At 37.2% G+C, this 27860-nt stretch overlaps 1 protein-coding gene across 1 annotated transcript; it reads right to left on the bottom strand.

Annotated features, from left to right (window-relative positions):
* Positions 1 to 966: 966 nt before the first annotated feature.
* On the bottom strand, positions 967 to 25931 carry LOC104406504. The gene is made up of 7 exons (XM_010015499.1): positions 25713 to 25931; positions 21943 to 22053; positions 11017 to 11038; positions 9457 to 9495; positions 8268 to 8341; positions 7290 to 7422; positions 967 to 1977 (listed from the first exon to the last, which is right to left on the bottom strand). Exons 1-7 carry the CDS (start codon positions 25748 to 25750, stop codon positions 1423 to 1425), a joined length of 972 nt encoding a protein of 323 aa, XP_010013801.1. The 5' UTR covers positions 25751 to 25931; the 3' UTR covers positions 967 to 1422.
* Positions 25932 to 27860: the final 1929 nt, after the last annotated feature.

Raw genomic sequence — 27860 nt, 5'->3', positions numbered from 1 at the left:
ACGTAATAAAACAGGACACGCTTCTTATGTGAATATATATCTTTTTTTTTTTTTTTTTTCCTTTTCCTTTCCTATATCACATTGGAGAAAAATACTTTAGTTTGTATTGCTAATGTCTTTTAGGTATCGGTGACTATGAACTGTGGCATTTCTCAGGCCCCTATTCAAGCTGTAATACAACACACTCACTACTTAGAGGCACAAATAGAAATTATAAGCAGGAGCCAAAACTTATGTGGTGTATTTTACAAGTAATGCTTACTTAAAGTTTTTGAAACAATTCTCTGTGTCTGTTGTGACTCCCTCTGCCCTTCACAGATACATTTATGCATATCAGCCTCATAAAACATTCAGTTTTTATCCTCTTCACCATGATCCATTTGTCTTTTCAACAGGTTTATGTTCAACACTATTGGAGTGGAATGGTGATTATACCATTTAACCGACCAGCTAGCTGGGCTTGAAATGCAACCATCCCTTTCCTATTAATTACTCTTTAATGCCTATTCCTATCACACAGACTCGTGTATCATCCTGGTTTATTTCGGAGGAATATAGCCATAGGATGACAATTACTGATGAGCATAAAAACTGGAGCTAAAGACCATATAAAGAAGAAAACAGAACTGATGTGGGAAGAGATGAAAAGATGAAAAACTAAGTAGAGATGAAAATTGGAATGAGCCAATTTACAAACGAAAATGAACAAATCACAGCCAGGTAACTCTGAATAAGATTAATTGCTACACATTTCCTTCCTCTTCACAATTTTTAGCTTATTTAATCTTCTATTCCACTCTTCTATGTAACAGTGCTATACTCTTATAAACTCTGATTCCACTGTTACATGAGTTTGATAGCTGGGTGTTGAGTGAGATCCTCCATTTGCATAAACTGGTAGATCACTACTGACTTTGGCAATGTTACTCAAATTTAAGCCAGCCGAGGATTTGCTCCATTGACTTTCATGGATTTATTTTTAATTTATTACTCTGAGTTCAGAATCAAGAGCTCTGGATATAAATCTTGAACATAAATAGACAATTTCCAAATCTAAACAAGTATAGCCACAAGTACCATACAGAAAAACAAGCTATGCATGAATAGAACTGTCTGAAAAGTTAACCAAATGTTGCTGTGCATTTATTAGTATTTACTGTTTATTAAACAATAATTCAAGATCCAAAAAACCTAATTAATTTAAATGAAGTATTGTTTAGTGAAATGGGAGCCTGTCAAAATAATTGTTGGGAGGACAATTAATTGGTACAAATGTGAGTGTAAATTTTGTTTTTAAACTTTAAAGCGTGTCATTTGTAGTATACAATGTATGTGCACAATACAAATTTCATACATTTTTGTCAGTGACAATAAAAAGCACAGTTTATTATAAACTGAAGTAAAAATTAAAAAAAAAAAAAATCACAGTTTTGTCATTGGTATGTGAAGGTTGTTCCAAGGGCCCATCCAGAGCTCCTCTTCATCTGACTGTGTATGTTCACTGTGTGACTCCAAGGGCTCTTTGACATCCTCATTATCAACAATTGATTCTTGCTCTCCTGTGCTTTTCATTTTGGAGGCCCCTGGCTTTGTTACTGTATTTTCGGCCCCTATAGTAGAGGAAGCAAACGAGACACTGCAAGGTCTTGTGTTCATTTTATCAATAGAAGATGGTCCCTTTGACAATGTGTTCAGTGGGACATTCTCCTCATGTGTCACTGCAAGCTTGTCCAGTTTCTTGAATTGTTTCCCCAGCCTCACTGGAGATGTGACTTTTAAATTATTACCAAGGCAAACACGCCGGGTTCTGACAACAGAGCCATTCTGTGCAATGTAGATGTTACCATTGATGTTGTTTTGAATATTTGGGTTATTAAGACGATTCCTCTGGCTGGAATCAGGAGCGCTGTCCTCCCCAGTGGAGCTGGTCTCATACTCTGTGTCGACTATCATCTTGATCCTTTTCTTTCTGGCCCACTGTTTGGCAACAAACAGAAATGTCATTAAATCTTAGCACTATTTCTTACATTTTCCTGCCTTTTTTCTATCTGTTTTTTATCTTGTCTTTCATCTAGAGACTCATATGAATTTTTATTAACTTGTTTTTTTGTACCCTTCCTTTTAGCTTGTACACAGATCTTTCTTAATTGTTTCGATTGCCACTGTGTGCCTCTATCATATATACCTAATGCTTGAACACACAAACAATGCTTTGTACTATAAAGTTATAAGCCTGATAAATTCATTTCAGTTTATGAACAGCATAATGCAAGACTGTAAGAAAACTGTGATGTTTTTCTTCAATTTGGAAAGTAGTTAAGTAGTTACAAATTTGGGTTGTTTGGGGTTTGGGTTTTGGTTAATTTTTTTCCTACAGATGCATTCAGCTGTGTTCCCATTAAGTAGAAGTGCACCGTCATTGGAGAATCCTGAGAATGGAGATATTACTTTCTGAAAGAAAACTTCTATGAATCATGATAGTTGTAAGCCAGTCATATTTTGACAAAGCAGTGCCTCAGTTTGTCCTACAAAGGAAAACAACTAGATTAATAACCCCTTCTAACAGAAACTAGAAGGCACTGATGATGAAGCCATTGTGTAAGTGATACTTCTAAGAAATTTCTGTACTGATAAGTAGATGCTAGAATGGCCTTAGAAGTTTTCTTCCAGAGCATTACTACATTGTAAATTCAGTGCAGAAATGGCATTGAGCAGGTCTGTTTTATATGCACAACACATCAAGCAGAGAAAGATCTTGGGACCGACACAAGAGAAATTCTCAGGCACGATGTTGGTAAAATTGGCTGGTTAAAAAAAGAAAAACTTGATATAAGGCTTTCTGCGCATTCCAATCTAATGGAATCTTTGCTGTTAAATGAGAGATGGTGGAGAAAAGTGAGTTTACTTTTTGCATAATTTTTATATTTCTTAAAAGAGTTAATGTAAACAATTTCCATGTTGCTGTGACTTTGTACTAATAATGATTACACAAAACACACTACTTAATTTATAATTGATATTTTTAAAATACATGCCTCCTTTCAGTAGACTGAAACAAGCTACTATCATTCTTAAATTCATAATGAAAACACTGTTATTTCACTATTGCAGCAGATACCATCACAGTTAACTCCCACTGCAGTACATACACATGCACACAATAAAAGCCAGTTTTTAAAGAAAGTCATGCAAGGTTCAAACAGTGGTGATTACTCTTAAGCTTCTGAGAAGTTATACTTTGTACAGATTACTTAGATGTCTACTCTTTTGCTCCTTATAAAGACATACAATTTTCTTCACACATATATATTCGCGTGGATGAAAAGACTGAGTAGTTTAAATGGGATTTATGTTACAACACTTTGTGCAGTGACAAGTCCATGCTATGTGGGAATACAAAAAAGTAGAAAAGCAATCATAAATCTAGTTCGCATTTCAACTGGAATTAAAGACAGTAGTTTTAAAATTAGTATCATGCTTTTCAGCTGAACACCAGTTGTCCTCCACAGCAGGCTCAAGTACCTTAAAAATTCAAACATTTTTCTCTCCCCTGTCTAACAGAAACTTCACGGCAGAGCTTTGGTGCATATGCCAGAATTTGTAATAGCTTTAAAGTACTCACAAGACTAATCCCATACTGGTTCAAACCTTTAATTTTATTTAGGCTTCTTACGGCTTATCTGGATAAATCTGGTGGCTGAGAAACAGCTCGTTGGCTGTGGGTAAATAAAGCACAGATAGCTTGCTTGTATACCAAGCTTACGTACTCCGTGCTGACAGCACTGATAAGAGCTCTGTGAGGAGATATATCATGCGAAGTTTCCTCATTACATGAAAATAACACAAGTGTCAATAACACAAGTCCTTCCTATGCAATCATGTTCATTCTGAGCTGAATTGTGCTAATGAGAGCACTACAAAATTTCTCTATTGAATGACATAAGACATTACAGGCTACTGAATTTTAAAAGGCAAATACCAAAATATAGAACATACATGATGGTTACCTTCAGCAATACTTTGCTGTTATGCATGTCAAACTTTTAAACAGATGTTTAAAAAAATAATAAAATCACTGTACTGTTAGGTGGGAAGGACAGAAGCTGGAAATGTAATCCATTTTCTTTTCTGACCAAGCTCACTTTGCACACATACCTCTGCATTCCTGTCTTGCACACCACTGGTACCTGAAACCTGAATCCCATGATCCAGAAACAGTTTAATCCCAGCTCTGCTAGTAACACTCTGCAGTTTTAGAAGCATTGCTTTGCTGCAATTTCAGTTGTCTTCCCTGCAAACACAGCTAATGTTTACAGCAGAGAACTCATTTGAAGATTGCCAAATGTTGTATGATGGGAATGTTGTACAGTTTCACATAAAGTGAAACCATGTACGACTTCTAAGTCTTTTCATCCTCATTCCTGTTCTTCACTGAATTCCAGGTTTTGCCCTTTTTCCTTTCTGCAGCATTCCATTTTGTGACAGACACAACCTGCATGAACACAGGCTCCTTAATAGGTTTGTGCCATCAGGTTCAGCAAGCTATCCATCACAGCTAAAGCAAAATGCAATGTTACTTCAGAATGTGCATAATGCAAAAAAGATTAAATCTAAGAAACAACGCAATGCCTCTTTAACCACATTACTGAATCACTGAAACTAGCAGAGAAAAAGAAGTACTCCTTCATGCCACTGCTTAATGAAAATTAATTTTTCTATATCTACCACTAAGTATACCTGAGTAGTGTCTCACAGGAATTATATTAATTTGGTTTTATACTGTCTACTCTTAAGACAGGGTTCAAATGCTGAAGCAATAAGCTTTAACATTTTCTTTTTGTCTATCTCTAGTCAAGCGTGTATTTCTTAGGAAAGACCACACAGAAGGCACAGCAAACAAGATCACTCTTTACTGCAAAATGTTCACCTACTGTTGCTCCTTTTTAAAAGGATGTAGAATCACCAGCAGTCTCTGACTCTGTAACGCCAGCATCCAGGGTCTCATCTGACTGGGACTGACTGTTTTCCTGAGACATCTTTTTTTTAATTTTCTTTCTTTTTGTGTTGGCGTCAGAACTTTGATTCTCAGACTCAGGGGAAGTAGTGGTTTTACCAGAAGTGGCACTAGTTGTGCTTTTTGTCCCTTCAGTTCCTTTGGAAGTAGCACTGATTTCACTTTCTAGACAAGAAGATTCATTCTTACTGATAGCTTCCTCCCTGTCACTAGCATCTGTATCAGCCTCTTCTGTGCTTTCACCTACACTATCCTTACCATTAACAGCTGATTTTCCTTTCTTGTCTTCTTCAGTAGCATATATTTTTGCATTGGCAGATGTTTCAGAAACTGCCTTATTTGAGTTACATGCTATCTCATCAGGGATTGCACTAACTTGCTCAACATCCACTTGTTCATCTTCTTCTGACACTTCTTCTATTGTTTCTTCTATTTCAAGGCTGGCAGAAGAGGTTTTGCTCTTATAGCTGGATCCTGAAGCTTTCCTGTAGCTCATGTCCCTTTCACTATCTGATACATTAGAGCTAATACTTGATTTATGGCTGCGTTGCCTTGCTCTGACACAAGAGCTACCTTCCCTGCTTTTTATACTGGACCTTTCAGAGCTTCTTCTGCTGCTGGACCTGCTACTCCCTGATTTGCTGCATGAACTTCGTGTAGATGAGCTCTTTGACAGGCTACCATCTTCATCACTGGTAGAGTCTTCCTCATCATCATCCTCTTCAGATGAGTCCTCCTCCGATTCACTGCTAGAGCTGGATCCAGAGTCATCATCAGAATCCCCAAAATCATGCCCAGTTTCTTCATCCGAGTCCACAGTACTTTCAGTGGCTTCATCTTGGTCCAGAGTAACTTTCAAGTAGTCTTTATCTTCCGACTCTGAGCCAGAGCTGCTACTTTTCACTGACGATTCATCCGAAGTGTATTTTCTTCTCTTCTTTTTCTTCTTCTCATAATCACTATCCTCGTGTTCACTCTCTGCTGTGATATTTATTGAAACTCCTGATTTTGCTTCATCTCTTTCATATTCTTCTTCTCCTTTTCCTCTTGCATGCACTAAATCTTTGCTAATAGGCTCCTGAAATTTTCTGGAGACACTAATGCGTTTTAACACATGATTTAGTTTTCTCATTGAAGGCCTGTCATCTGTCGATTTCTGAAAGTAACTTCCCCTGATAATCATACTTTTCTCACTGCCCACTTGGCGAGCTGACGTCAACTTGGCATAACTGGAATCTTTCCTGCCACCCTTCACTTTATGCAGAATCATTGGGAATATCTTTGCTTTCTTCCATGTAGAACGAGCAGACTCAGTTTTTCCTACTGTTTTGTGAGCACTGACTGCTACGCGACTTAAATGCATTACTGCTTTTAGTTTCCTTTTTCCCTGGCTGTGCTCTTCCATGTCTTAGATCCATCCCACCACCTAAAGGTCTACCTTCTATTTGAGCCCCTGCTCTCTGGCTTATACCTCTGCTGGAAGGACCTCTGCCTTGACTCATCCCCTGCAAATTATGAAAATGGAACTTGATTACAATTTGAAAGATAGTTATTGTGAAAACTTGTGCCCTAAAATAAATCAGTAGGAACAAATATAACATTTTTTCCCAGCATCAAAACTAACTTAGCTGTTTTAGAATAGCTTTTTACCGAAGTTATGGGGAAAGTTATACTTCTAGAATACGCTGCAAGTAAATAACTACCTTATTCTACAACAGGGAAAAGTACTGGCTTAGAAATGTCAGCTCTCCTCATTTAATTAAAACCCATAGACTTAGAGTCTAGTATTTCTGAAAATTAGATTTTAAAAAAGGGAACACTTATGTCAAGTTTTTTCTGGCTGCCACTGACATTTTAAAATTTCTTTACATTCAGTTGTGAACTTTATGATAAATGAGTTCAGGTGACTGCTTTTCTCAGTGGAAAATCACCAGTTATAGGCTGAATATTAGTAATACCCCATTTGTTTAACAATATAAAATGGAATTACCTAAGGCTATGTGGATTTTTTTTGGTAATAGAAATCTATATAGAGGGAAAAATAGATGTGGCTAATAAAAGAAACTTTGCAATTCCTTTTTATATCTAGAAAAAGGGAAAAAGGTGCTGACACAAACTTTACCAGTCATCAGAAGGGCAAGCAATGATTAGCACTGGAAGAGCCACTTACTAGGTATATACAGAATGCAATATTTTAATCAATTACAAAATATGTTTGACAAATTTTGATGGTCCATCTTGTTGCAGAGACAGAACCAACACACCAGATACTTACCTCTTCTGCTGTCGATCCATGTGGACTATAGTAGTAGCCACCGTCATTCTCCACCATGACTTCCCCATACTCATCGTACATCCCTGAAGGAGACAGCAGTCGTCGGCGGCTCCCATATTGAGGCAGTTCATACCTGGCAAAACCACCATTGTCTCTTCATAATGTGCACCAATGTGTTCACATGTGTCTCCACACACAGCAACAAATGCACATGTTCATTTCCCAAAGGACAAGAATTTACTTGCTCTCTTTTCTCTCTACCTTTGAAAAGATTATTATTCTTTTTTCCTTAGTGGTAACACAATCCAAAACCTCTTCTTACTGTGATTGGCTGCAAGCCCATTAAAACTAGAGGGTGACCTGAGAGTGTCTCTGGGATCAGTCAAGAATACCCCAAGTACAGTGACCTTCTTTACAGATCATTGGACCTGATTTTTGGAGAATCCTTTTTATAATTAGGACATGAAAGAGCAGGTTCCCTGGGATCAGTTCTGGAGCATCCCTGCAAGCTTGTAAGAGTAGCAATAACCTTAAAGTGCTTGCAGTCAGATGAGCATTGTCAGAACAAGGCAGGATGAAATTTTTCTAGATAAATGTAAAAGGCCAGACACTGGCTGGTAACTGTGAGTAGAGAGTAATAGTTACTGAACTCAGGCTGGTGAACTGCAGAAGGGGAGGAGACGATGGAAATTTATTTGCAAGGCAGCAGAAAACTGTGAACAAAAAAGTGAATATAAAACCAGCATGATAGACGGGGTATACACTCTCCAAGCATAATAGATTCCTAAAGAAGCAGTGATTTATACAACAACCCGTTAACTTTTTAAAAGTTTTGTTGTCAGTGCATGCTTTCATGAACACAAAGATTAAAGTAACCCTGAGATGAAAGAAAATCTCCAGATTACATGCTGTAAAAAGAAGTATCACCAACCTGAAAAACAGCATTTTCAGAAACATAGAGGAAAAATTAAACTATACCCATGCTCATAGCTGTAATAATCTTGCCCATAGTATTCCTGTCCTGGATCAATTCCAGACTCCATACTTAACTCCTGGCAAAAGAGAAACACTGAGTGAATGCAAACAGTTACACACAGCAATGACTGATGAAAAAGGAGAAAAAGAACAGTATATTACAGTGCAAACAAGCAAAATAAAAAATTTTAATAATCTGAGGAACACTTACAACTGTCAAAAACCACGATGAGAAGCCTACAGGAGCTTTAAATGACCCCTTCTCTTGTGTATACTGTGTAACTGTCCAAAATCAGCTAAACACAGATGCTGTTATGATTCTGGGACACTGTCTCACTTATCCTATACCCTCATTCGGTAAACTGGACTCTCTGCAAGTACATTGTCACTTCTTGCATCTCTCTCAAAGGAAGAAACTGCATTGAAAGATAAGGACTATTTTTTATCTACACTGCTTGCCAGGACTCGTTTTAAAAGTTTTCTCAACCATTAGCAATCATGAGCACCACTGGACTAAGCTAAGTACTTTTTTTGTATCCTACAACAGTGGCATGCATGTTGCCTCTTTCTCACAGCTTCCTATAGGTTTTCCTTCCGTCCAATGAAATGAAAACTTGTGTCAGAGCACCTCATTGTAACTACTTATAATGACTGCAGAAATTATCACCATTCTGTACCCCAAAAATACCATCAATAGCAATGTGTCACAAAAGCTACATTTGCTCTATTGCTTATTCTGTAAATGATACTGAGTCTAAAAGATCTGTAACAGAAAGTATTTGGTTTATAATTCAGACCTGCCTTTGCACTTCACAGCAGTGTCCTAAGGCTTCTATTATCCTGGCAGGCCAGCTCTAGGTACAATAATCAATTATCAGTTGACTGACATCTTAAAAAATAGATTGCAGTTGGACAGTGAGAAAATTACTCTTTCTGTGAATCTGGACATGAAACTAGGAAAGATTTCAGTCTGTGTGATCCAAGACTATGGGAGCAGCTGAGAGATGCTCAAGGGGAAAATACAAAGATGCAGTAAATTTCAGGTATTTATATAAATGTGATAACAATGTCGGGACTTTCCTTTTTATCTGAGTCAGGAGAAAGTATTACCTAAGACAAGATTTTATTAGGAAATTATGTAAAAGCCTTTTAAAAAGTTATAGAATAATTAAGAAATAAAAAATAGAGGTACCTCTGGTCTGAGAAGAGAAGGTCTCAGCAACTGCTGTTGCTACAGAAAAAAAAAAATCAGAAAGGGATTAATTAGGCAGCAATAATTAGAATGCAGGTAATTTGTGTTTGAGTTAAGATTGGAAAGAAATCCTACAAACACAGATGTTTACCGTACAGTACTCACCTGGGTACTTCCATACTAAGTCAGAAGTAGAACACTGCTAAGCAGCTAATGTAAGAAAATAACTTTACAGTCCACTATTACTTTTGCCTAGTAAAAAAATCAAATTCCCAGTTTATGTGGTGATTCTCTAAATTATTCAACTTAAGTACCTCTGTCAGGGCCCAAGAGAACTATTATGTGGTGTATGCTGGAGACAGCAGGGAGACAATGCCAGACAAAAAATTATCCACGACAGGTAGAAAGCAATTCTATGGGAATCTGCAGTAAAGTCTGTGATTCAGCTATTGAAAACCTGAAGTGATTTGATTTCTTACCCAAGCTTCTACTGCAATACTATCACTTTAAATCTCTGTCTATTCTCAAATACTTCTGTGGCTTTTAACTGAGTACTTTGCAACCACAAATACACTTTAATTCTCAATACCAATTAGACAGTGAAGAATTCTCTCTCTCGTTTTCTCTACCACTTATGTGTGATTTCTTTCTGTATGCAGCACACAATGAGAAAAGCATGCTGACATGAGGGAAAAGATCCCAGGCTGCATGCAGAATGATATGGCTGTTCTCAGGTGTGTTGCAGTTAAACATGGGTCATGTTTGGTACTCATGTTCTTAATTACTCTCCACCTCCGGTTTTCTGCAGATTGCAGACCAATGCACAGCGCTCGCTGTTTTGTAAATCAGAATCAGATTTACTCAGGAAAATCAATCAGGAAAATCAAGTTTTAGTATTGTCCCCATACTCCTCCCAAAACTTGGTGGCACTATATCAGCCAAGTTTCTTGGCCAAAAAACAAACCCTGAGAGATAGGGATGTTCTGCATCCAAACTGAGATGCACAAATCAACCCTGCAAAGAGAGATCACAGCAGAACAACAAAGAAGTCTTGCGATTTGTAAGACACTACTGACTAAGGAGCTCCAGATGCACTCTCTTAAGGTTAGTAAAACTGAACCAGCTCTCAGCACTAAATATCAGCCTTTATGTCTGAAATGCATTTTGGAGAACTTCCCAATTATTAAGTGAGTTTGCTCAGATTTCTGAAAGAAACATTCTGTGCTATTTCTTGCTGGAGAAAAAGATATTGTGAGAACAACAGAATACACTGAGTTGCTGAGAAGGTCTGTGTAGTCCAGTACCTGGCCTGTAACAGTGGGCAGTGGCGTGTCATAAGAAAACACAGCAAGCATGGAGGGGATTCCCTGGCAAACTGCTTTTGGCAGTTTGTCAAGCAGCAATAGGCAACTTCTAGCCTGGAAGTTACATTTGTGCCACAATAGTAAAACATTTTCTGGTTCTAAACCACCCAGTAACAATGAGTTTCACATCACAGGTTGTATGGGAAAAGTATGTTGATGTAATTAATATTTAAATGTAATTGGGGAACAGACTTACCTCTTGCTGTGCGTATCCTCGCCTAGAAGTCAAAAAAAAAAGAAAAAAAAAATTAGTATACTTCGGCGATGCTATATAAAGATGCATATTGCCATTCTTTCTGGAGAGAGGTGAAAAGATAATGTAATTACAAATATCACTAGCAAGAAAAGAAATATATATCTACAAATACAAAGAATGTTTTTATTTAGGTTTACTCTGGACATATGAGTCATTGCATGAGAAAGGCTAGTGAATCTTTGGGATCTTTTCTTGCTTTAGATTGCAAATGAATGAGAAGAAATCCCCAATCCCCAACAGCCAGAGAGCCAGTGCACCCTGTGGAATTCAGCAAAGGGAAAGGGGTGAATGCTGTGTTTGGCTTTCCTTGTATTCTTGCGAGAGTCATCCTGCCCAGTCAACCTCTCTGTTGTCTCAGAGACCATCTACAAAGAGACTCTGTTATTTCACTCATCTGCTTAAGCAGTAATCCAGTTTCTCTTCTACTTCTGGACTTTCTGTATCCACTCAGGACTTCCTAGAAATTGGTCTGGAGCATCTATTACTTGTAGCAACAATATTATTAAAATTATACTTTTCCTAATATTTGCTCAGCAGGGGGGAGTTAAATTATTTTTGCTATCTATGATTATTTTGCCACAGGCTTTGTGCTTTTGATCTTACTGGAAGTTTTCTGTTGTTTTAATTCCTTTTCTTGGTGCCATTCATATGCATGGCAAATGCACTTATGTCTATCAAGTTCTCTATTTTCACATTTTGTGACAGAAGATTAAAATTGTTTAGACAAAAGTAGGGAACAGAAATTTAGGTCTCAGCATTATTGTTAAGGATAAACTTGGATATATTTTTTTTTTCTAAAGAAAGAAAGGGTAAATGCTCAAAATTATGTTGAGCTTAACCTAGTACACACACAGCAGTCAATAGAAAGCCTTTAATTACACTGGAGTAAATAATAAAGAACAGAGTAGAAGTCCTTTTATTCTTTCATATCACTATCTATGAAGTTTACTGTTAATATTCAGCACATGGAAATGATTATGAGCATTAAATTAATGCTGTTGCCCATATAATATAAACTGAGGAACAACTGAAATGAGGATTTATCATCAAAAGATCATCTATGACTTTTCAAAGCCCACTTGAGGAACACTGTGTTTAGTTTCCATATTGCCTACAACAATCTTCGGATAAAGAAGGTCTTGTGTTGCATAGGAGACAAGTAAGCTTGTTACTTTTAATTGTTCTCAAGTAGTCACTATATTTCAGATTAAAAGCATATGTAATTCTAATTAAATTTGGAATTCAACTTTCTTAAAAATAGCACCATGCTGTGTTTTGATAAATGCTTATACTTCTCTTACAGTTTTGTGTGGCCATGATTAGAAGAAAAAAAACAAACCAAAATACAAAAAAATACCCATCCACTCAATACAGCACAAGGATCTATTCTGACAAAACAGCAAAGGTCAAACCATCATAATTTGTTTCCAGGAAGTATTTGAAACACTCTACCAAGGGAATACTTGCTTCTGGATAAACTTTATCAATCAGCCAGACTTCACTGCAGCCAGTCAGAGAAATCTTCAATGCAAAATGGGAAGCAAGGACATAGTGCCTATGATAATGTAGGATAATATGACAGCTAGTATACAATGGTGGTACTTAACATGAAAAATAAAACAAGAATGGAATTAGATGTACAAAATCTGCCAACAACCTTTCACAGGTCTGTATTGCTAACATAGGTTAAAGGAACTGTGATTTGCTTAAAGCAACTATTTTCCAAATTACTGACATCCCAGCAGGCATTTGCTACATTGTACTCTCTGTCTGTTTTCATATTAAAAGTAAAAGCATTGTAAGCCCCGAATACTACAGATAATACTCAGAGGACACAACTGCTTGTAAATTTGCCCTGACTCTTAAAATGGAGGCTTCCTGAAGTTCATAGCTGAAACCGTGAAGAAAGATTCTGGAAGGGAGATGAGTAATGATATGCTATTGCTTGATTTCAGCTTTGCAAAACAGGTTTGCAAAGAAGCACTCTCCACTGATGCAATTTCTGCTCCTGCTCAGAATTCAGCCCAGTCAAACCAATGATGAAAAGATGAGAGATATATCCAGTGTCACATCTGACCGTAATTAAACAAATCAGACAGCCTGAAGAGGGGTCAAAACACTTATATATGCTCAGCTTCTTACCAGCTACAATATTGGTCATAACGCTTTGTAGTGCTGCAGAACTGCAGTAGCATCCAGACATCTCAATGGAACAGAACTTCCCTGGGTTAGGTTAAAAATACATGTTCTTGGTACAGTTTCTTTTCCAGTCTAATAGAATAATTTTCTAGCAAAGACTATTCAAAAATCAGCAGGAGAACAAAGGTTGCATTAATTCCAGAAAAGATCACACTAGGTTTTGTAAACTTTCTGACTTAAGAAAGGTTTCCAGAAAGAGAAAGCAGGTGATCCTCATTAGTAAAGAGCTGATCACCATGACCCCCACAGACTCTTCTGAGACAGATGGAACTAAATATTTAAAAAGGAGCACATGTGTGATGTCAATTGTTTTGGCTTAAGGAGTGCCAAAAATGGTAGTAGCTGAATAACTTCATTGGTGTTAATGTTGTGAATTACTAAACACCTGTAGGTCTACTGCATGACACTGCACACTGCAAAATCAGGTCATAATTGTCTTTCAGTAGTGATGTAATGAACTGCACAAAAGCATCTGGTATGGGTCTACAAGATCCCATTAAGGGCTGATCCACTCTGAACATGCTTAGCACAGTAATATGTCATGCTCATGTCTTCAGACTTTCCACTGTCCCATTGTTTGCATGGCAGGACCATAGCATACACACAGAAGGGAGTAAACATGTAAGCCATCTTCCTATTCTGGCTCTTAAATCTTAAAAGTTTCTCTACCTAATAATGGCTGAACTTTGACGTTTTGATGCTTATGCTGCAATTGTGTCACTCTTGGAGAATTTAGCATCATTGGCAGGTATTCCACTTATGTGCATCTCATAAGTTATACAGATTCTGTTACAAAATCCCTCACACATATACATGACTTGGAAGTACAGTTTATCCCAACAAGAGTTTTAAATAAAGAAAAATTCTAATGTCAGTGAAATTTGTGTGATGGTATTCATGGATTTTGGCTCTGGGACAAAGAGAGAGAAACTACCTTCAGCAGTTTCCAGCTGAAGCATCCATACATGTCCTAACTGCAGATTTAAACAAACAAACAAACAAAAAGATGAAAGAGAAAAAGCCAAGCACCATGGAAATGCTGACTATCTCTAGACATTCTGATAAATAATAATTATCTTTTTGCTCAGAATTACAACATTTGATACTTAACTGAATTTTTAGTTTTTCTTCATTATGTAATATCTGCCCTTCCTAATATGCTTTTTAAAATTGTCATATTAAACACAAACGTTTTTAATTTTGGCAAAATACTAAGCCTAACATTCCTTTAAATGACAAAACCGCTTTTTCTTATCACTTTTTTTCCCAAAAGTGCTTATTTACTCTATTTGAAATATTTAATGCAAAGATCTGATTTAGATGACTGTGAGCAAAAAGTAAAGCAAATTCATATTTCATGGATTTTTACAAGTACTTCAAAACTCTTCATTTGGTAACACTAATCAGAGTGACTTTATTACAGTTCAAGCAAGATGTTTCTGCTGTGAAGCTCATGGCAAACAAGCATGAAAGTTAAAGAGAGACACCAAAAACATGCATATGCAAAATAAAAAACAAACAAATGCTTTGTACATTAAATAAATTTACAAAATGAAAAATTTTAACATGCAGTTACAATATAAAAAATGCAATGGAAGGCAAAACATAGATAGCAGGAGGAAAGACAGCCAGGTTTACTGACAAATCAAGACAAAACCTTTCTTCTCACTTGAGATGTAAATGTGAGGTGAAAGAAAGCATGCCAGCATAGCAGGTTGCTGCGTCATCTCCCACAAATATGGAGATGCATTACTGCAATAACTCCGTCTCACTATTGCTAAGCCTTCTTACTACAAGTACTTGCTTTCTTTGACATCCAATATTTAACAGTAAGATCCTTCCCAGGTGGTACATTTTATGGGCAAAGCAAGAGATTCCAATTACATCTGTAGAAAAATCACTCTGCTTACTGATATTGCCTACAGTGAAGGCTGCTTAACACAAAGCAGTATCAAGCCCTCTGCTGTCTATGACCAATCCTTGTGTAAAAATGGACAGTTTTCCTCAAGAATTTTTGGTAAACAGGCTAAGAACCAGCATCATAGAACAGTAAGATGTAGCTCTGAGAAAACAACTTGTAGAACTATTATACATTACAAATTTCTGAGTGAACAGGAAAGACAATGTCTCTCAATTTGGGATTAGGACTGATTAGTAGTGATATACAGCAGAGAAAGGGAAAACGTCTGAATGTCTAGATAGTTTGAGGCAGATACCATGTGCTGCATTAGAGTCATCTCATTCAAAATGTTACACACAGAGAACATCCAACTGTAAATACTACAGTGCTGTCGACTGAGATGGAAAGCGTTTCTCAAGCTCCTCCACAACACAGCTCAAGTCGCCATTCTGCTGGTTGTGGTCAGCCACAGCTTCTGGAGTTGGCAGCTCTGGTGTTGCAACCGGTTTGAGCTTAGGAACGTGCTTGGGCAGAACGTGGTTTTTGTCTATTTGGCTATACATATTGGCCACAGACTTTTCGATTGCTGCTAAATTCTGAATGTTTTTAAGAATACCTTTCAGCTCCCTACGGGGAGGAGGCTCTGGCACTGTGGCCGGTGGTGGTACAGCTGGCTGTTTGGCAGGGGATTTTGTATGCTTGGCAGGGAAGAGGTTCTGGGTGTTAAGAGGAAATGAAGAAGAAGAAAAAAGAGAAACTGTGGGTGGAGGTGGAGTATGTGGTGGCAACAGAGGAGGGGATGGAGGTGGTGGTGCTAGTGGAGGTGGCAGCGGTGGAGGTGGGGGTGGGGGAATTTTAGGTGGATCTGGAATGCTTTCTATAACTTCTTTGGTCTGAGGAACTAGAAAACTTTGGCAAACTGATTTCTTTATCCTAAAAGACGGAGGAGTTGGTTTGCGAGTTGGTGGAGGAGAAAGTTCTTCAGGATAGTCATGGTGAGTGATGATTACAGAGGGGACCGTGGAGGTCTGTGATTCAACTACTTCAGCACAAGGTGTTGGAGAGGACAGAGGAGAAGAGCGAAGGCAAGGAGAAGCAACCACACTTTTAGGAGACTGCTCTAGCACATTCTCTCCTTCTTGAAAACAGATGCTCTGTGTTGGTGATCGGATGGATTTCACATCAGGAGATTTCACTTGCTTCATTTCCTGCAAAGCCTGCTGCTCAAACTGTCTTGCCTTCTCTTTTACAGTTAACTTGGGGACGCTTATTTTTTGAAATAGTGGGCTGCTAATATCAACACTGCTATGCAGATTTTCAGTTCCTTCCTTCTCTGCTTTGAGTCTCTCCTGTTGCCACTGAATGGGGTCCATGATAACTGGTCTACTCAGAGAACCAGGCGCATGTCTCTTAGTAATGTGAGTTGGTATTGTCCACGCACGGTGACTGCCTCCCAGAGAGGTATCTCTCAAGACTAGTCTTGAAGGAGAAAGAGTATCTAGGGTATCATTTCTTTTCCATAGAAACCCAGCAGAAGCAGGACTTTGAGTGACACCTTCCATATATAACGGGTTTTGAGTGGTTAATGGGTTCTCATCAGATAAAAAAGTTATGTTACTTGAAGATTTGGGCAGATTATTGTTCAACGATCCATTGATATTAGATTGCTTGTGAGCCTCAATAGCACGGGAAGCAAAGCTGCTTATAACTCTTTGACGGTCTCCTTCTTCTAAGACTGACTTTTTTCCCCTGCTTTGTTGGAAATGGTAGAGAAGAAAAAGACTTGAAAGAAAAGAAGATAATCACATATGAGGAAACATGCATGGACATAGATACTTATGAGAGAGAAAAAAAGAACTTATGATATGAATCAGAGCCATTAAATTACTTCTAGCAAAGTACTACTATCCAACAGAAAGATCACATTTACTAGGCTACTGGGCAAGACATTTACTTTTACATCTTCTTTAAGAGAGGACTTGAGGAAGAAAAATTAAACCAAGTTTTCAGCTACTTGGCAAGTTCAAAAATAAGTTAATCTCTTCTTAAAATAACTCCTCAGATTTCAAAGTGTCACTCAATACTGTACTCTATCTCCCATGCTACATAGTTATGTGATACAATTTCTTTGTGAGAGATCGATGGTATGTGTACTGTTATGTACATATAATTGTGTTTCCATCATTCAGATGGCAATGGGACTGTGCCATACTGCACACAGCCAACAGGATATTCACAGGGATTTTTATGTTAAATATATTATATTGTGCACCAAAACTCTGCTGTTCTATAAAGCATATGTATGATTAGGTAGTCTTTAAGTGTGCCTGCATTGTCTTTTAAGGATTGGCTGTAGGTCATACACAAAATCAGAACTGTGATTCAAGCTGATGGTATGAAACCGTGGCCCCAGTAGGTACACCTGGGCACACCTGTAGTGCAGACCTATAGGGTCTCTATGACGTGGGCAATGGGAGCTGAAGTCAGTCAGTTGATATGCATGTGAGACTCAGACCATCCTCCTGATACTGATTCTTAAAGAATTACCAAGCTGGGCATGATTTTCTTGCGTTCACGATATGCATATAGGTGTAGAAGTATCCATCTGTGTATGAATTTAATCTCTATCATGTTAAACCAAATGAAAAACTCCTGCAGTTGGATTACATTGAACTTCTACACTAAAAGTAGGTTTCACCATTTTCTGGAATTCATCTAGCACCTGAGTGCCTCATTAACCTACTTTCCTAAAATATTTTAAATACCACAAGCTTCTAGGCAGATTTGAAGATAAATAGCATCTTAAAATCAATATCCCCAAACTGTCTCCTAGCAAACTGTGCCTTTAGAGCTGTACTTCAAATAATGTTCACCTGAAGCTGAAAAAATAAATATATTTCCCCTCAACCTGTGACAAATTTAGGATATTGGCCCATGTCAGCTACAGCTAAAACCAAACCCCTTATCCTTTCAAAGAGAAGTTTACCCTTGTCAGCAATGAGCTTGAATAAAAATGCATTTTCATTGCTGCCACGTACAAATTTTTTGTAACTAAACAGACATGCTGTCTAGCATGGGGATCTAAAAAATCCCCAAGCTTAAACCAAGAAAGCCATCTTAAAACCAACATTTACTCTAAAAAGCCCTCTGAAATATTAAATATAAGACAGGCTATGGTGAGCACATGATGGCATAAAGGAACATTATGGCAGAAATGGTGTACAAAGATTGAATTCCACTTTTGTACAATTCACTTATAGCTTCACTACCTCTGCCTATTGCTGGTATTCCACATTTTGAATGCCATACTTAAAACCTTCCTATTTTCTCCAGTTAAGCAACTGTAGCTGAAGTATAGCATGACTAGCACTGACTTCTACACACACACACAAATCAAAATACCACATAAAACTATTCTAGCAACTTAGACCTGTCCAGTATTTTCACAAAACCTCCTGAGTTAAGAATTCTAAGCCTTGTCTCTACCAAAATTTGAGTCATATTCTTTAGATAAAAAAGGGTTAGGCTTTATTAACAAAGAAGAGGTGAAAAATTACATTTTCCAAGCTTACATGAATGTTGGAAGACAAAATTTTAGATCTCTTGGTCAGATTGTTCCATCTTTTTCACTGTTGTTTATTCATATCTCAGAAAATACTACCAAATCTAAATTAATGACAATTTAACCTCTGGTGGTTAGATATTCCCTAACAAAACTGGAAGAGAAATTTAAAAACTAGATACTGGAAAGAGGTTGATTAAGAGACAGTAAATCTCCTCTAAGTTATTTAATATGCAAAAGTCCCCTGAAGGCCTGTATTTAGTAATGAAACACATTTTCTGCTAAACTTGTTTCTTGTTTTGCCTGGGAGACTACCTGCACAGAGAAACTACAGCTCCCTAATGGTCACAGGGACCTGAGAGGACCAATGAGAAGAATCACTGCACAAAGTACAGGGATCACTTTTCCATTTGTGAATAACACTCAGCAAAGCCACAAAGGGTTATCCCAGTGAATAAACTCTCCCCAACCACTCAATTTCTCAAAAAAACCCCAGTATGCCTAATGCGTGACTTTGGGCAGAAAGTGTCACTATGAAAAATAATTTGTTCACACCTAACAACTTCATCCTTTATTCTAAAGCAGCATACTTTGAGGTTGGTCAAGCACCCTCAATCTATTTAAAAGTGAGAGAAATAAATGATTCTGAACTTGAAGGAAACCCTCCAGTAAAAAGCTCATGCAAGACATAACCTTTGTGCTACTGGAAGAGATTATTTCAAAAGCTTCTTGGTTCCACCTTGCTTCACATGATGCCTTTCAAGGATGAAGTTATCCTGCAATCTTATTCTGGTTGTATATAGGTATTTTAACCAATGAGAAACATCAGCTCACCAGTTTGAAGCACATTTCTGTAAACCAAGTGTACCTGCCTTGCAAGGAATTGCAAATAGTAGACAAGAAAGATTTTGCTTGCATCCAACTGTGAGATCTTAAGTCTATGAACTGAAAGCAAACCTCTGAGAATGCATTCAGTGTTTCTTTTCTTTTCTTTTTTTCTTTTTTTTTTTTTTTTTCAGGTATTAGGAGTATTTGGCTTTAGAAATAATACCATTCAAGTCCAGCAATCATACTTCGTCTCTACTTCCAAAAAAAGGATAAAGAAGCATAGAAGTATCGAGACTTCACAGTAAATGTCTTTCCTGTACTTGATCAATGGACAAATAAAATATGAGTTTCGGACTGCAATTTTTAATGGGAATTACTGAAAGAAAAATTAACTAGCGTTTCTACCAGCTACTTATATTAAGACAATGAAATGAGCTTACTTACTGATGCCTATGTATCCAAAGACAGAGAAAAATGAAAATCATGAGACAAGGCAGATTTAAAATTAAAGTGCTTAGTTCCATTTCATTTGCTATAAACACCAAATGAAGAAAACAAGATACAAGGCAGAACTCTAAATGAAAGATGATTGTCTTAGGACAACTAAAGACAGGAAATACTGTAATAAAATTCATGAAAAAAAGTAATAAAAGTTATTTCCCAAATAATAATTTCCTAAATTATAGCACTGACTTGAAATCAAATATTTTACAGAAAAAAATATAATTTGTAATTATTTTTATTGAAGCATGCTATTTTCTTTCAAATCCAAAGGATTTTAATTTGTCTTGTAAGGATTTTTACAAGCTTATATTTAATCATTTCCTTAGCATGATGAATATGAGTATATCTTAGCTGTATGTAAAGGTGTCTGAGAGAAAATATTCCAAATATGGCACCTTTATTGGTGCAATGAAACTATTTTTAGTAAAAATGAACATAAATCTAAGCCTCAAAGTCAGTACTGCAAATCTGTAAATTTGCACCTGTATGTTGCCGTACTAAAACATAGGCTTGTTCTGGGTTTAGCATAAGGTATTCATCACTACAAAATGCAGATTCATCCACTGGGATATCCAGTTCCCACAAATAATCAGCTTTATATCACTGCCAGCAAAATTAGTAGAAGTGAATCATTATTTTTAGTAGAAATTTATTTAAATGCAAAAGAAACAGGAATTTTATCTAGCAGGGCACCTCACTGTACGTGGAAGTGCACAGATGTGATCTCATGCAGTTCAAAAGCAGAAGTGCGTACATTCAGGAGTCACTATAAGCTACTGTCAAACATACTTTTTAGCTCCCTTCCTGCCCAAGCAGTTAATACTTCACAAAGGCAAAAGGCATGGGAAGAAGCAAGGAGAAGCTATTCTTGCTTCAAGCATAGATCCTCTATTTATGCTGAAAAGCTCAAGCTCTGGAGTTATTTCAAATGCAGAGACTGAACTCAGATGGCCAAGAGTTAAAGCAGCAGTGATACACTCTGTAATGCATCCTTAACATTTTATAAACTCAATCATAGCCTCTGGAAAATTTCAACTTTCTGAGCAAAACAAATAATGATTGAAAATAGAGCAGAAGTTGGGCAATCTTCAACACCAGCATCTCACTCTCTACCTGCCTCCAAACATTATTAATGCTATGCTCTTTAGCGTTAGTTGGTTTTAAAATATAAACATATATGAGTAAGTAGGCAAGCTTATCAACACCCCCCAGTATGATCCAAATATTAACTGGCTGTTCTCCCTTGTAGTATCTTCATAGTGAGAGTTAAATTATTGTTGTAGTCCATAAACTTCAGATTTAAAGAACCATGAAAAGAAAGGCATCTTTGCAATATTATTATTTTACGAGCATGTAAATAGGTAAAAGATATTCATTGAACTGCTAGTGGTTTCTCTATTTTGATAGTTTCTTTAATTTCAATATTCAAACATTTTCAAATTTAGAGCAAAAAACATCCACTTTATTCACCAGAATATTTCTTACTATAGCAAATGGGGACTTTGGGTCAGCAATTTCATTGGATGTGTTTTGTCGACAGGTTTGAAAAATGTGGTGTGCTGGTCTGGATTTGCAAAGGCAGTAAAGGATCCCAGTTCTAGCTCACGCTGGTAGCAATGGCCTGCTCTAGGCTATTGCTCTAGAAAAAAACCCATCTGCTTATACCACTTTTTTTTCCAACTTAAAACCTATTAGAGTCACCCATGCACTACAAGAAATTCCTATTAGCAGGTTAAACTGGTTTTCTCTCCTTACAGACTTATCCAATTTATTTCCTGGATATCTGAGACCCTTTCATGAAGAAAAACACTGGAAAATGAATTATGGCTTCGGTCACTAACAATTTTATAGATTTATCACAAGGAATACTTACATGGTGTTGTCACCAAGCTCTTCATAGAGGTTATTGGCAGTGGTGCTTGCTGGTTTGCCTGCTGGTAAAGCCATCTGGATTCTTGCAGTCTTGGCGCATTCAGTCTGCCGTCTTTGGTAAGCCACACAGGGAAAGAGAAATACTCATTAGAAACCCTAACATAAGCAAAGGCATAAAGTTTTCTATGTTGTTTTGGGTTTTGTTTGTTGTTTGTGTTTTTTTTTCTTGCAGTTTTCAAAACATCCCTGTGTTTTGTCTTCTTCAAAGAAAAATAATGTGATAATCTGTTTCTGGTTTTTTTAAAGCTCTCTATTATTTGTTATCTCTTGGTGGCATCCCAGAGGTCCCCCTGGAAGGAACCTCCTGACCAAGCAGTATGTCACTGACACAGCAGAAAATAATATTTCCCAGGAAATAATGTGTGTGCTAGCTTTGACACTTTTCTCATTAGGAGGCTTATCTGTTTTGGCTGCCAAAGACTAACAATAGAGAGAGTAAGCTCTTTGGTCAAGGGCTTCATTCGAGCCAAGAAACTGTCATTTTAAGCACCAAAAAAAAAAAGTCTCTGGCAATGCTGAAGTTATCACTTACAACTTCTTTCTCATTAGAGTTGGCTGGGAAATTTCTGTCTCAACAGTTTTCCTGGAAAAATTACTTTTTTAAATAGGTAAATTCACTATGAAACAAATCTATTTTTCTACCTAGAAAACAAAGCTGGTAGTCCCACATGTGTGCAACTGGGGGAGCACCACTGAGGTGACATGACTGATCTACCTTGCTTTGATTTTGAGGGTGATTGATACCTGATCATTCCTTGGGAAGTCACTCCATGCATGCCAGCCTGACATGCACTTGCTTGCTTGAGAAATACCACAGACACGGAAATATTTATTTTTTTCCTCTGCATAACTCTAACTCTTACTGAATGTTAAGTACCTCTTATTCTTAAAAACAAAGACTGGTAGACTGATAGAATTCCTATACATGCTGTTAGAAACAAAACTGAAAATAAGTACTTACTCTTTGAATCTGTTTTGTTATGCAAAAAAAGATAAAGAGATAAAAAGGAAGGTTAAATGAATTCTTTTTGCAACAATTGTCTTAAACAGTGAACCTAATGAGAGTATTAAAGTAGATGCTACTTAATTGTTCCCCACATAAAATTACAGGATTAATGACATCTTTAAAGAATCATGATTCCCAGAGCTGAACAGTGTTTAGCTGCTATTTGTGATACTCTTGAAACAATTTTGTAGTCAGCATAAACATGAATTAACAACAGAGAAAACTGCTTTGGGCTTACAGAAAATTCCCTGCCACACACACACAAACAAAAGGCATGAAGGCATGAATATACCTTATGATATTTCTTTAACAGTTAGCCTACTAGAAATGCATTTTTATGCATATATTAACATATTTCAAGAATTCTATAAAAACATCTTCAGTAGTGAAGGAGTATTATTTTTGATTACTATCTAGAACATACTGGTCTTTTGTGATTAGTAAATAATACATTATTTATATTTACCCTGTGGGGTAGTACTGGAGAGTGTATTTCAAAGACATTACTTAATAGAAAAGAATAATGATAGTTTCTGGCTTATTTACAAGTCAAATGTAGGCACTGAACTGCACTTTTGACAGTGATAATTTTATAAATGAGTTTTCTTTTCAGTAACTATTTTTACAAAATCTAGTTAGCTGATCATTGGTATGAAAGCACTGAAAAATGGACTGAAAAAAGTTTTAACAGTGAGAAAATCTTAACATTATATGTGCTGTATGACAATTACATTTATCCTGGCAGTAATCTCTACACTCAGTGGCAGAGTGGAGCACATTCTTTGCCAGAATGTTTTCAGGTAAAACACTGAATTTCCATTTGAAAATGAGAAAAAAGGGTGTAATATGAAAACAAACCATAAGGCTCAGGACAACTTTTGGTGTTGATATTAACACTAAAATTCCTCTTATTTTCCTTGACACTCTTCAGTGACACATTTTTGATAAAAGTATAGTTTATTCACGTTGGTCTTCTATAAATGAAATTCCAAGTCATACTTCTAGACAATAAAAATGTGATTTTTTAATGAAATGAAGTTGGGCATATTCCTTAAAACTCTTCAAAAAGATTCATAATCTTTAGATAACCTAACAGATGTTGAGGAAAAATACTGCTATTAGATTTCTTAAAGAAACAGGCAATTCAAATAACAACCACCACCTAATTGTAGGTTGAACTGGTTCAGTAGCGTTTCACTGGAAGCAAATTTTATATACAATTTTGGGAGAAGTAAAGCAGCTTTGAGATGCACTGCCATCCCAGTGGCATGATTTGTCAAGCTCTTTCAAAATCTTTTCAAAAGACTTCTTCCTTTGACCCAAATTGTTTGGAGACACTGGATGTAAATATAAACCACAGAACATGCAGTGGCTATCAAGATGTGGATATCCTTGGATGTTTTTCTGATGTCACTAAGGAAGGTGCTCTCAGACAGACTGCTGTTTTTTACATGTAGGATATGCTTTTTAGATGACAACTAACATAGTGCTTTGCTAACTCCTAACTGCAGTGCAGAAAGGAAAAATGCAGTTTAAATCTCACCTGGCATATTATACCAGATTACATCTGTTGTAGCATTCAGATTATAATTGTTTTACTGTAAAACATGTATATCAGCCCTTCCATGCCCTCTCCCTCCCTGACTGGTGCAACACTGCAGCAGGAGTCTTCATTGGCTTCATCATAATGAAGGGAGCAGGTACCAAAGCATTTTTTGCAGAAACAAAACAAATGAAAAAGAAAAGCAAACAAACAAAAAATCCATCAGGGCTCTGGGAACTTCTTCTTAAATGGTCCTGTGAAGCAGGGGTTTTCCATTATGGGGTTCTTACATTCCAGCTAGTTGAAAAATTTTAAAATCAAGATAGGAAGCTATGGAGGTACAGACCAATATATACAGAAGTTGAATATAGCCAGTTACTGGGGAAGATGCACAAAATTATTTATATTTTGATTTTGTAATCGTTGGTAGTTCTTTGGGTGCTCAGAGCAGGCACATGGAATTAGAAATCTTTCATGAAAAGAAATTAAAGAATAAATATACAGTTGAGAGGAACCTGTTAGTGATGTTGATCCTTTAATTAGTCTATTGGCCCAATTACTTAAACCTAGTGAGTCCGTAAGAGGCGAGTGAGTGGAAATATCAAGAAGGTTCTCTCTGAGATACACTGCTTTAGACAGTGCTAAAATGGCACAAAGTCATTTTTTCACATAACATTTGCAATTAAGAAGCAGACAGCTGGAGAAAAAATATAACTGTATTTTAGGATATAAACAAAAAAGTTGAGACCTCTTATTTTGCCCAAGCTATAAATTTCAATTTTTGATACATTTATTGAAACAGCACCTTTTTCCTCCTCTTTGGGATATTTTTTATTTTTTTTTTTTGGCATGGAAGTCAGCTCTGAACTGACACTTGTGTTTCAAACACCTGGATTTTGATCTTGTGTTTGGCACATATTCTAAAACAATTACTACACCACAACTATAGAAAGTATAGCAAGATGCACTTCCTGTGCATTTTCTCTTTCCATGCACACCCCACATCAAGTAGTGACCAACTCTTGTGACAAGAAGGAAAATAAAATTTCTTCTTTGTATAATAATTTCTTTGCAACGAAGGATAATTTTCAATGCAGTTCTGGTAAGAAACAGCATCCTTACTACAACATTGCTACCAAAAAAAAGGAGGAGTAATACTTACTGTCTGTAGCTGACCATAACTATTAAAATAGCTGGCATACAGCAAAGGATGATTATGACGGCCAGAGCAAGTAACGCGCCTTCCGTGAAGCCTACAGCTTGTGCCTGCTTCTTGACATTTGCTACCACATCTGGGGTGCGGATCTCCAGGATGCGTCCCCCTTGCCCCAGGTATGGCTGAAACTCTTTATTGATATCCAGCAGTTTGCCATCCAGGAACCTTCAATGTCACAAAAGAAAACTATTACACCCAAGTTCATTAACCGTGTTTGAATTACTGCATAGTTGGGTTAATAACTGTGGTCTGATAAAGCATATACCTCTTTTTTATGTGCTTAAGAATATTAATAATTCTCTGTAATCCCTATGTCAGTGATAATTCCAAAGTACTTAATACCAGATCACAGTTTAATCACTGAAAAGGAGACGTGAGCTGAAGTTTATCCTAATTTCTAGGGGCAAAAAGTTCTCCATGCAATTGACAGCAGCGTGGCAAATGGCTTGTTTTGTGCTTTTTCCTTCAGTGTTCTATCACAGAGGATTAAGTAATCCTCCTACACGCATCCCAAAAGATCACTCTGGCCTAAAGATCGCCTAGATGCTACTCTCAAACTGGGTAATTTTTAGAGGATTTTCCTTAGCTTCTGAGAGAAATTCTTTAGCTGGAGGGATAGCCTACAGTTTGTTCCCTTTTGACTTCCCTTTCAATATTAAAAAGAAAAGGGATTTAAAAAAAACCTATGCTTTTATCAATCCCTACCCTCTTCCCCCAGCTGCATCAATTCTGATCCTCATTCTTGCATCTGCTCTGTCTAATTAGTCCCCAGGTCTCTGCTATTTTCTTAGATTGCAGTGCTGGTAGTAAGTATTGAATTATTTGAATACGACTTTCACTTATAGCATGACTGATGGCAAGAGGAAAACAAAGAGGAACAATGATCAGATGAACTCATGTCTAGTGGAAGTGAGCATTGCAGTAGCTGAAGGATGTGCCCTCTCAACGTTTGGCATAGTGCTGAGGGAACTTATTTACTGGCTTCCTTTCCTTAAACATTTCCTTTGTGACCTTCAAACTGGAGGTCACAAAAGCTGACAAATGGAGATTACAGTAAACTTGCCTCCCCTTTTTTTTTTTTGGAGAAGATGCAGGCCATTTCTTCTGGAGTTTCACACATCTTCTAAAAAGAAAAACACTAAATGCTTATAATAAACTATAATTAAACTCCATGGGTTTTCCAAACATTTTTAGATACTAGAACGATCTTGACTAACATTACAGGAACAATAGGCTATCTATACAGCTATAGAGAAAAATGTTGTCTTCAAGTTGTCCTACAAGACACACTGTTAAGACAAGAGTTAGGTCCTAGGCAAAAGTAGGATACTAGCTAATCAGGAACCACATGGCTGCTGTCACTGCTTGCGACCTATAATTATGTCTATCTTCTGTCTGCATATCACCTACAAGAGGAATTTGGAACAATGTAGTTACCAAGAAAAGGACTGGAATAGTCTCTGAAAAAACAAATGCAGTGAAAAAAGTTTTAGTATCTGATCTGCTAATTGGCATTTTAAAGACGAGTAGCCAAATGCACATCCTAATCAAATGACCTCATTTCCCATATGATAGAAAATTTCCTATTGGATGACTTTTTAATAGCAAACAATGTTTGTATGGTGGTTTAACCCCTGCCAGCAATTGAGCACCACACAGCCACTCACTCCCCCCCCAGTGGGATGAGGAAAGAATTGGAAGAGTGAAAGTGAGAGAAGTTGTGGGCTGAGATAAACACTGTTTAATAAGGACAGGAAAAGCCACACACACAAGCAAAGCAAATTAAGAACTTGATTCACTCCTTCCCATCAGCAGGCAGGTGTTTAGCCATCTCCAGGAAAGCAGGGTTCCATCACACTTAATGGTTACTTGGGAGGACAAATGCCATCACTCTGAACCTCCCCTCCCTTCCCTCTTCTTCCCCCATCTTTATAGGCTCAGCATGCTGCCATAATGCATGCTTTGTTCCCTCCCAGCTTTTTGTGCATCCCCAGCCTATGCGCTGGTGGGGTGGGAGGCAGAAAAAGCCTTGACTCTGTGTAAGCACTGCTCAGCAGTTAGTAAAACATCCTTGCATTATCAACACTGTTTTCA

Source organism: Nestor notabilis, unplaced genomic scaffold (genome assembly GCF_000696875.1).
Source record: "Nestor notabilis isolate BGI_N333 unplaced genomic scaffold, ASM69687v1 scaffold6975, whole genome shotgun sequence".
NCBI classification, from domain to species: domain Eukaryota; kingdom Metazoa; phylum Chordata; class Aves; order Psittaciformes; family Psittacidae; genus Nestor; species Nestor notabilis.
The sequence above is the reverse complement of the archived record's forward strand: the minus strand, read 5'-3'. Positions and strand labels throughout refer to the sequence as shown.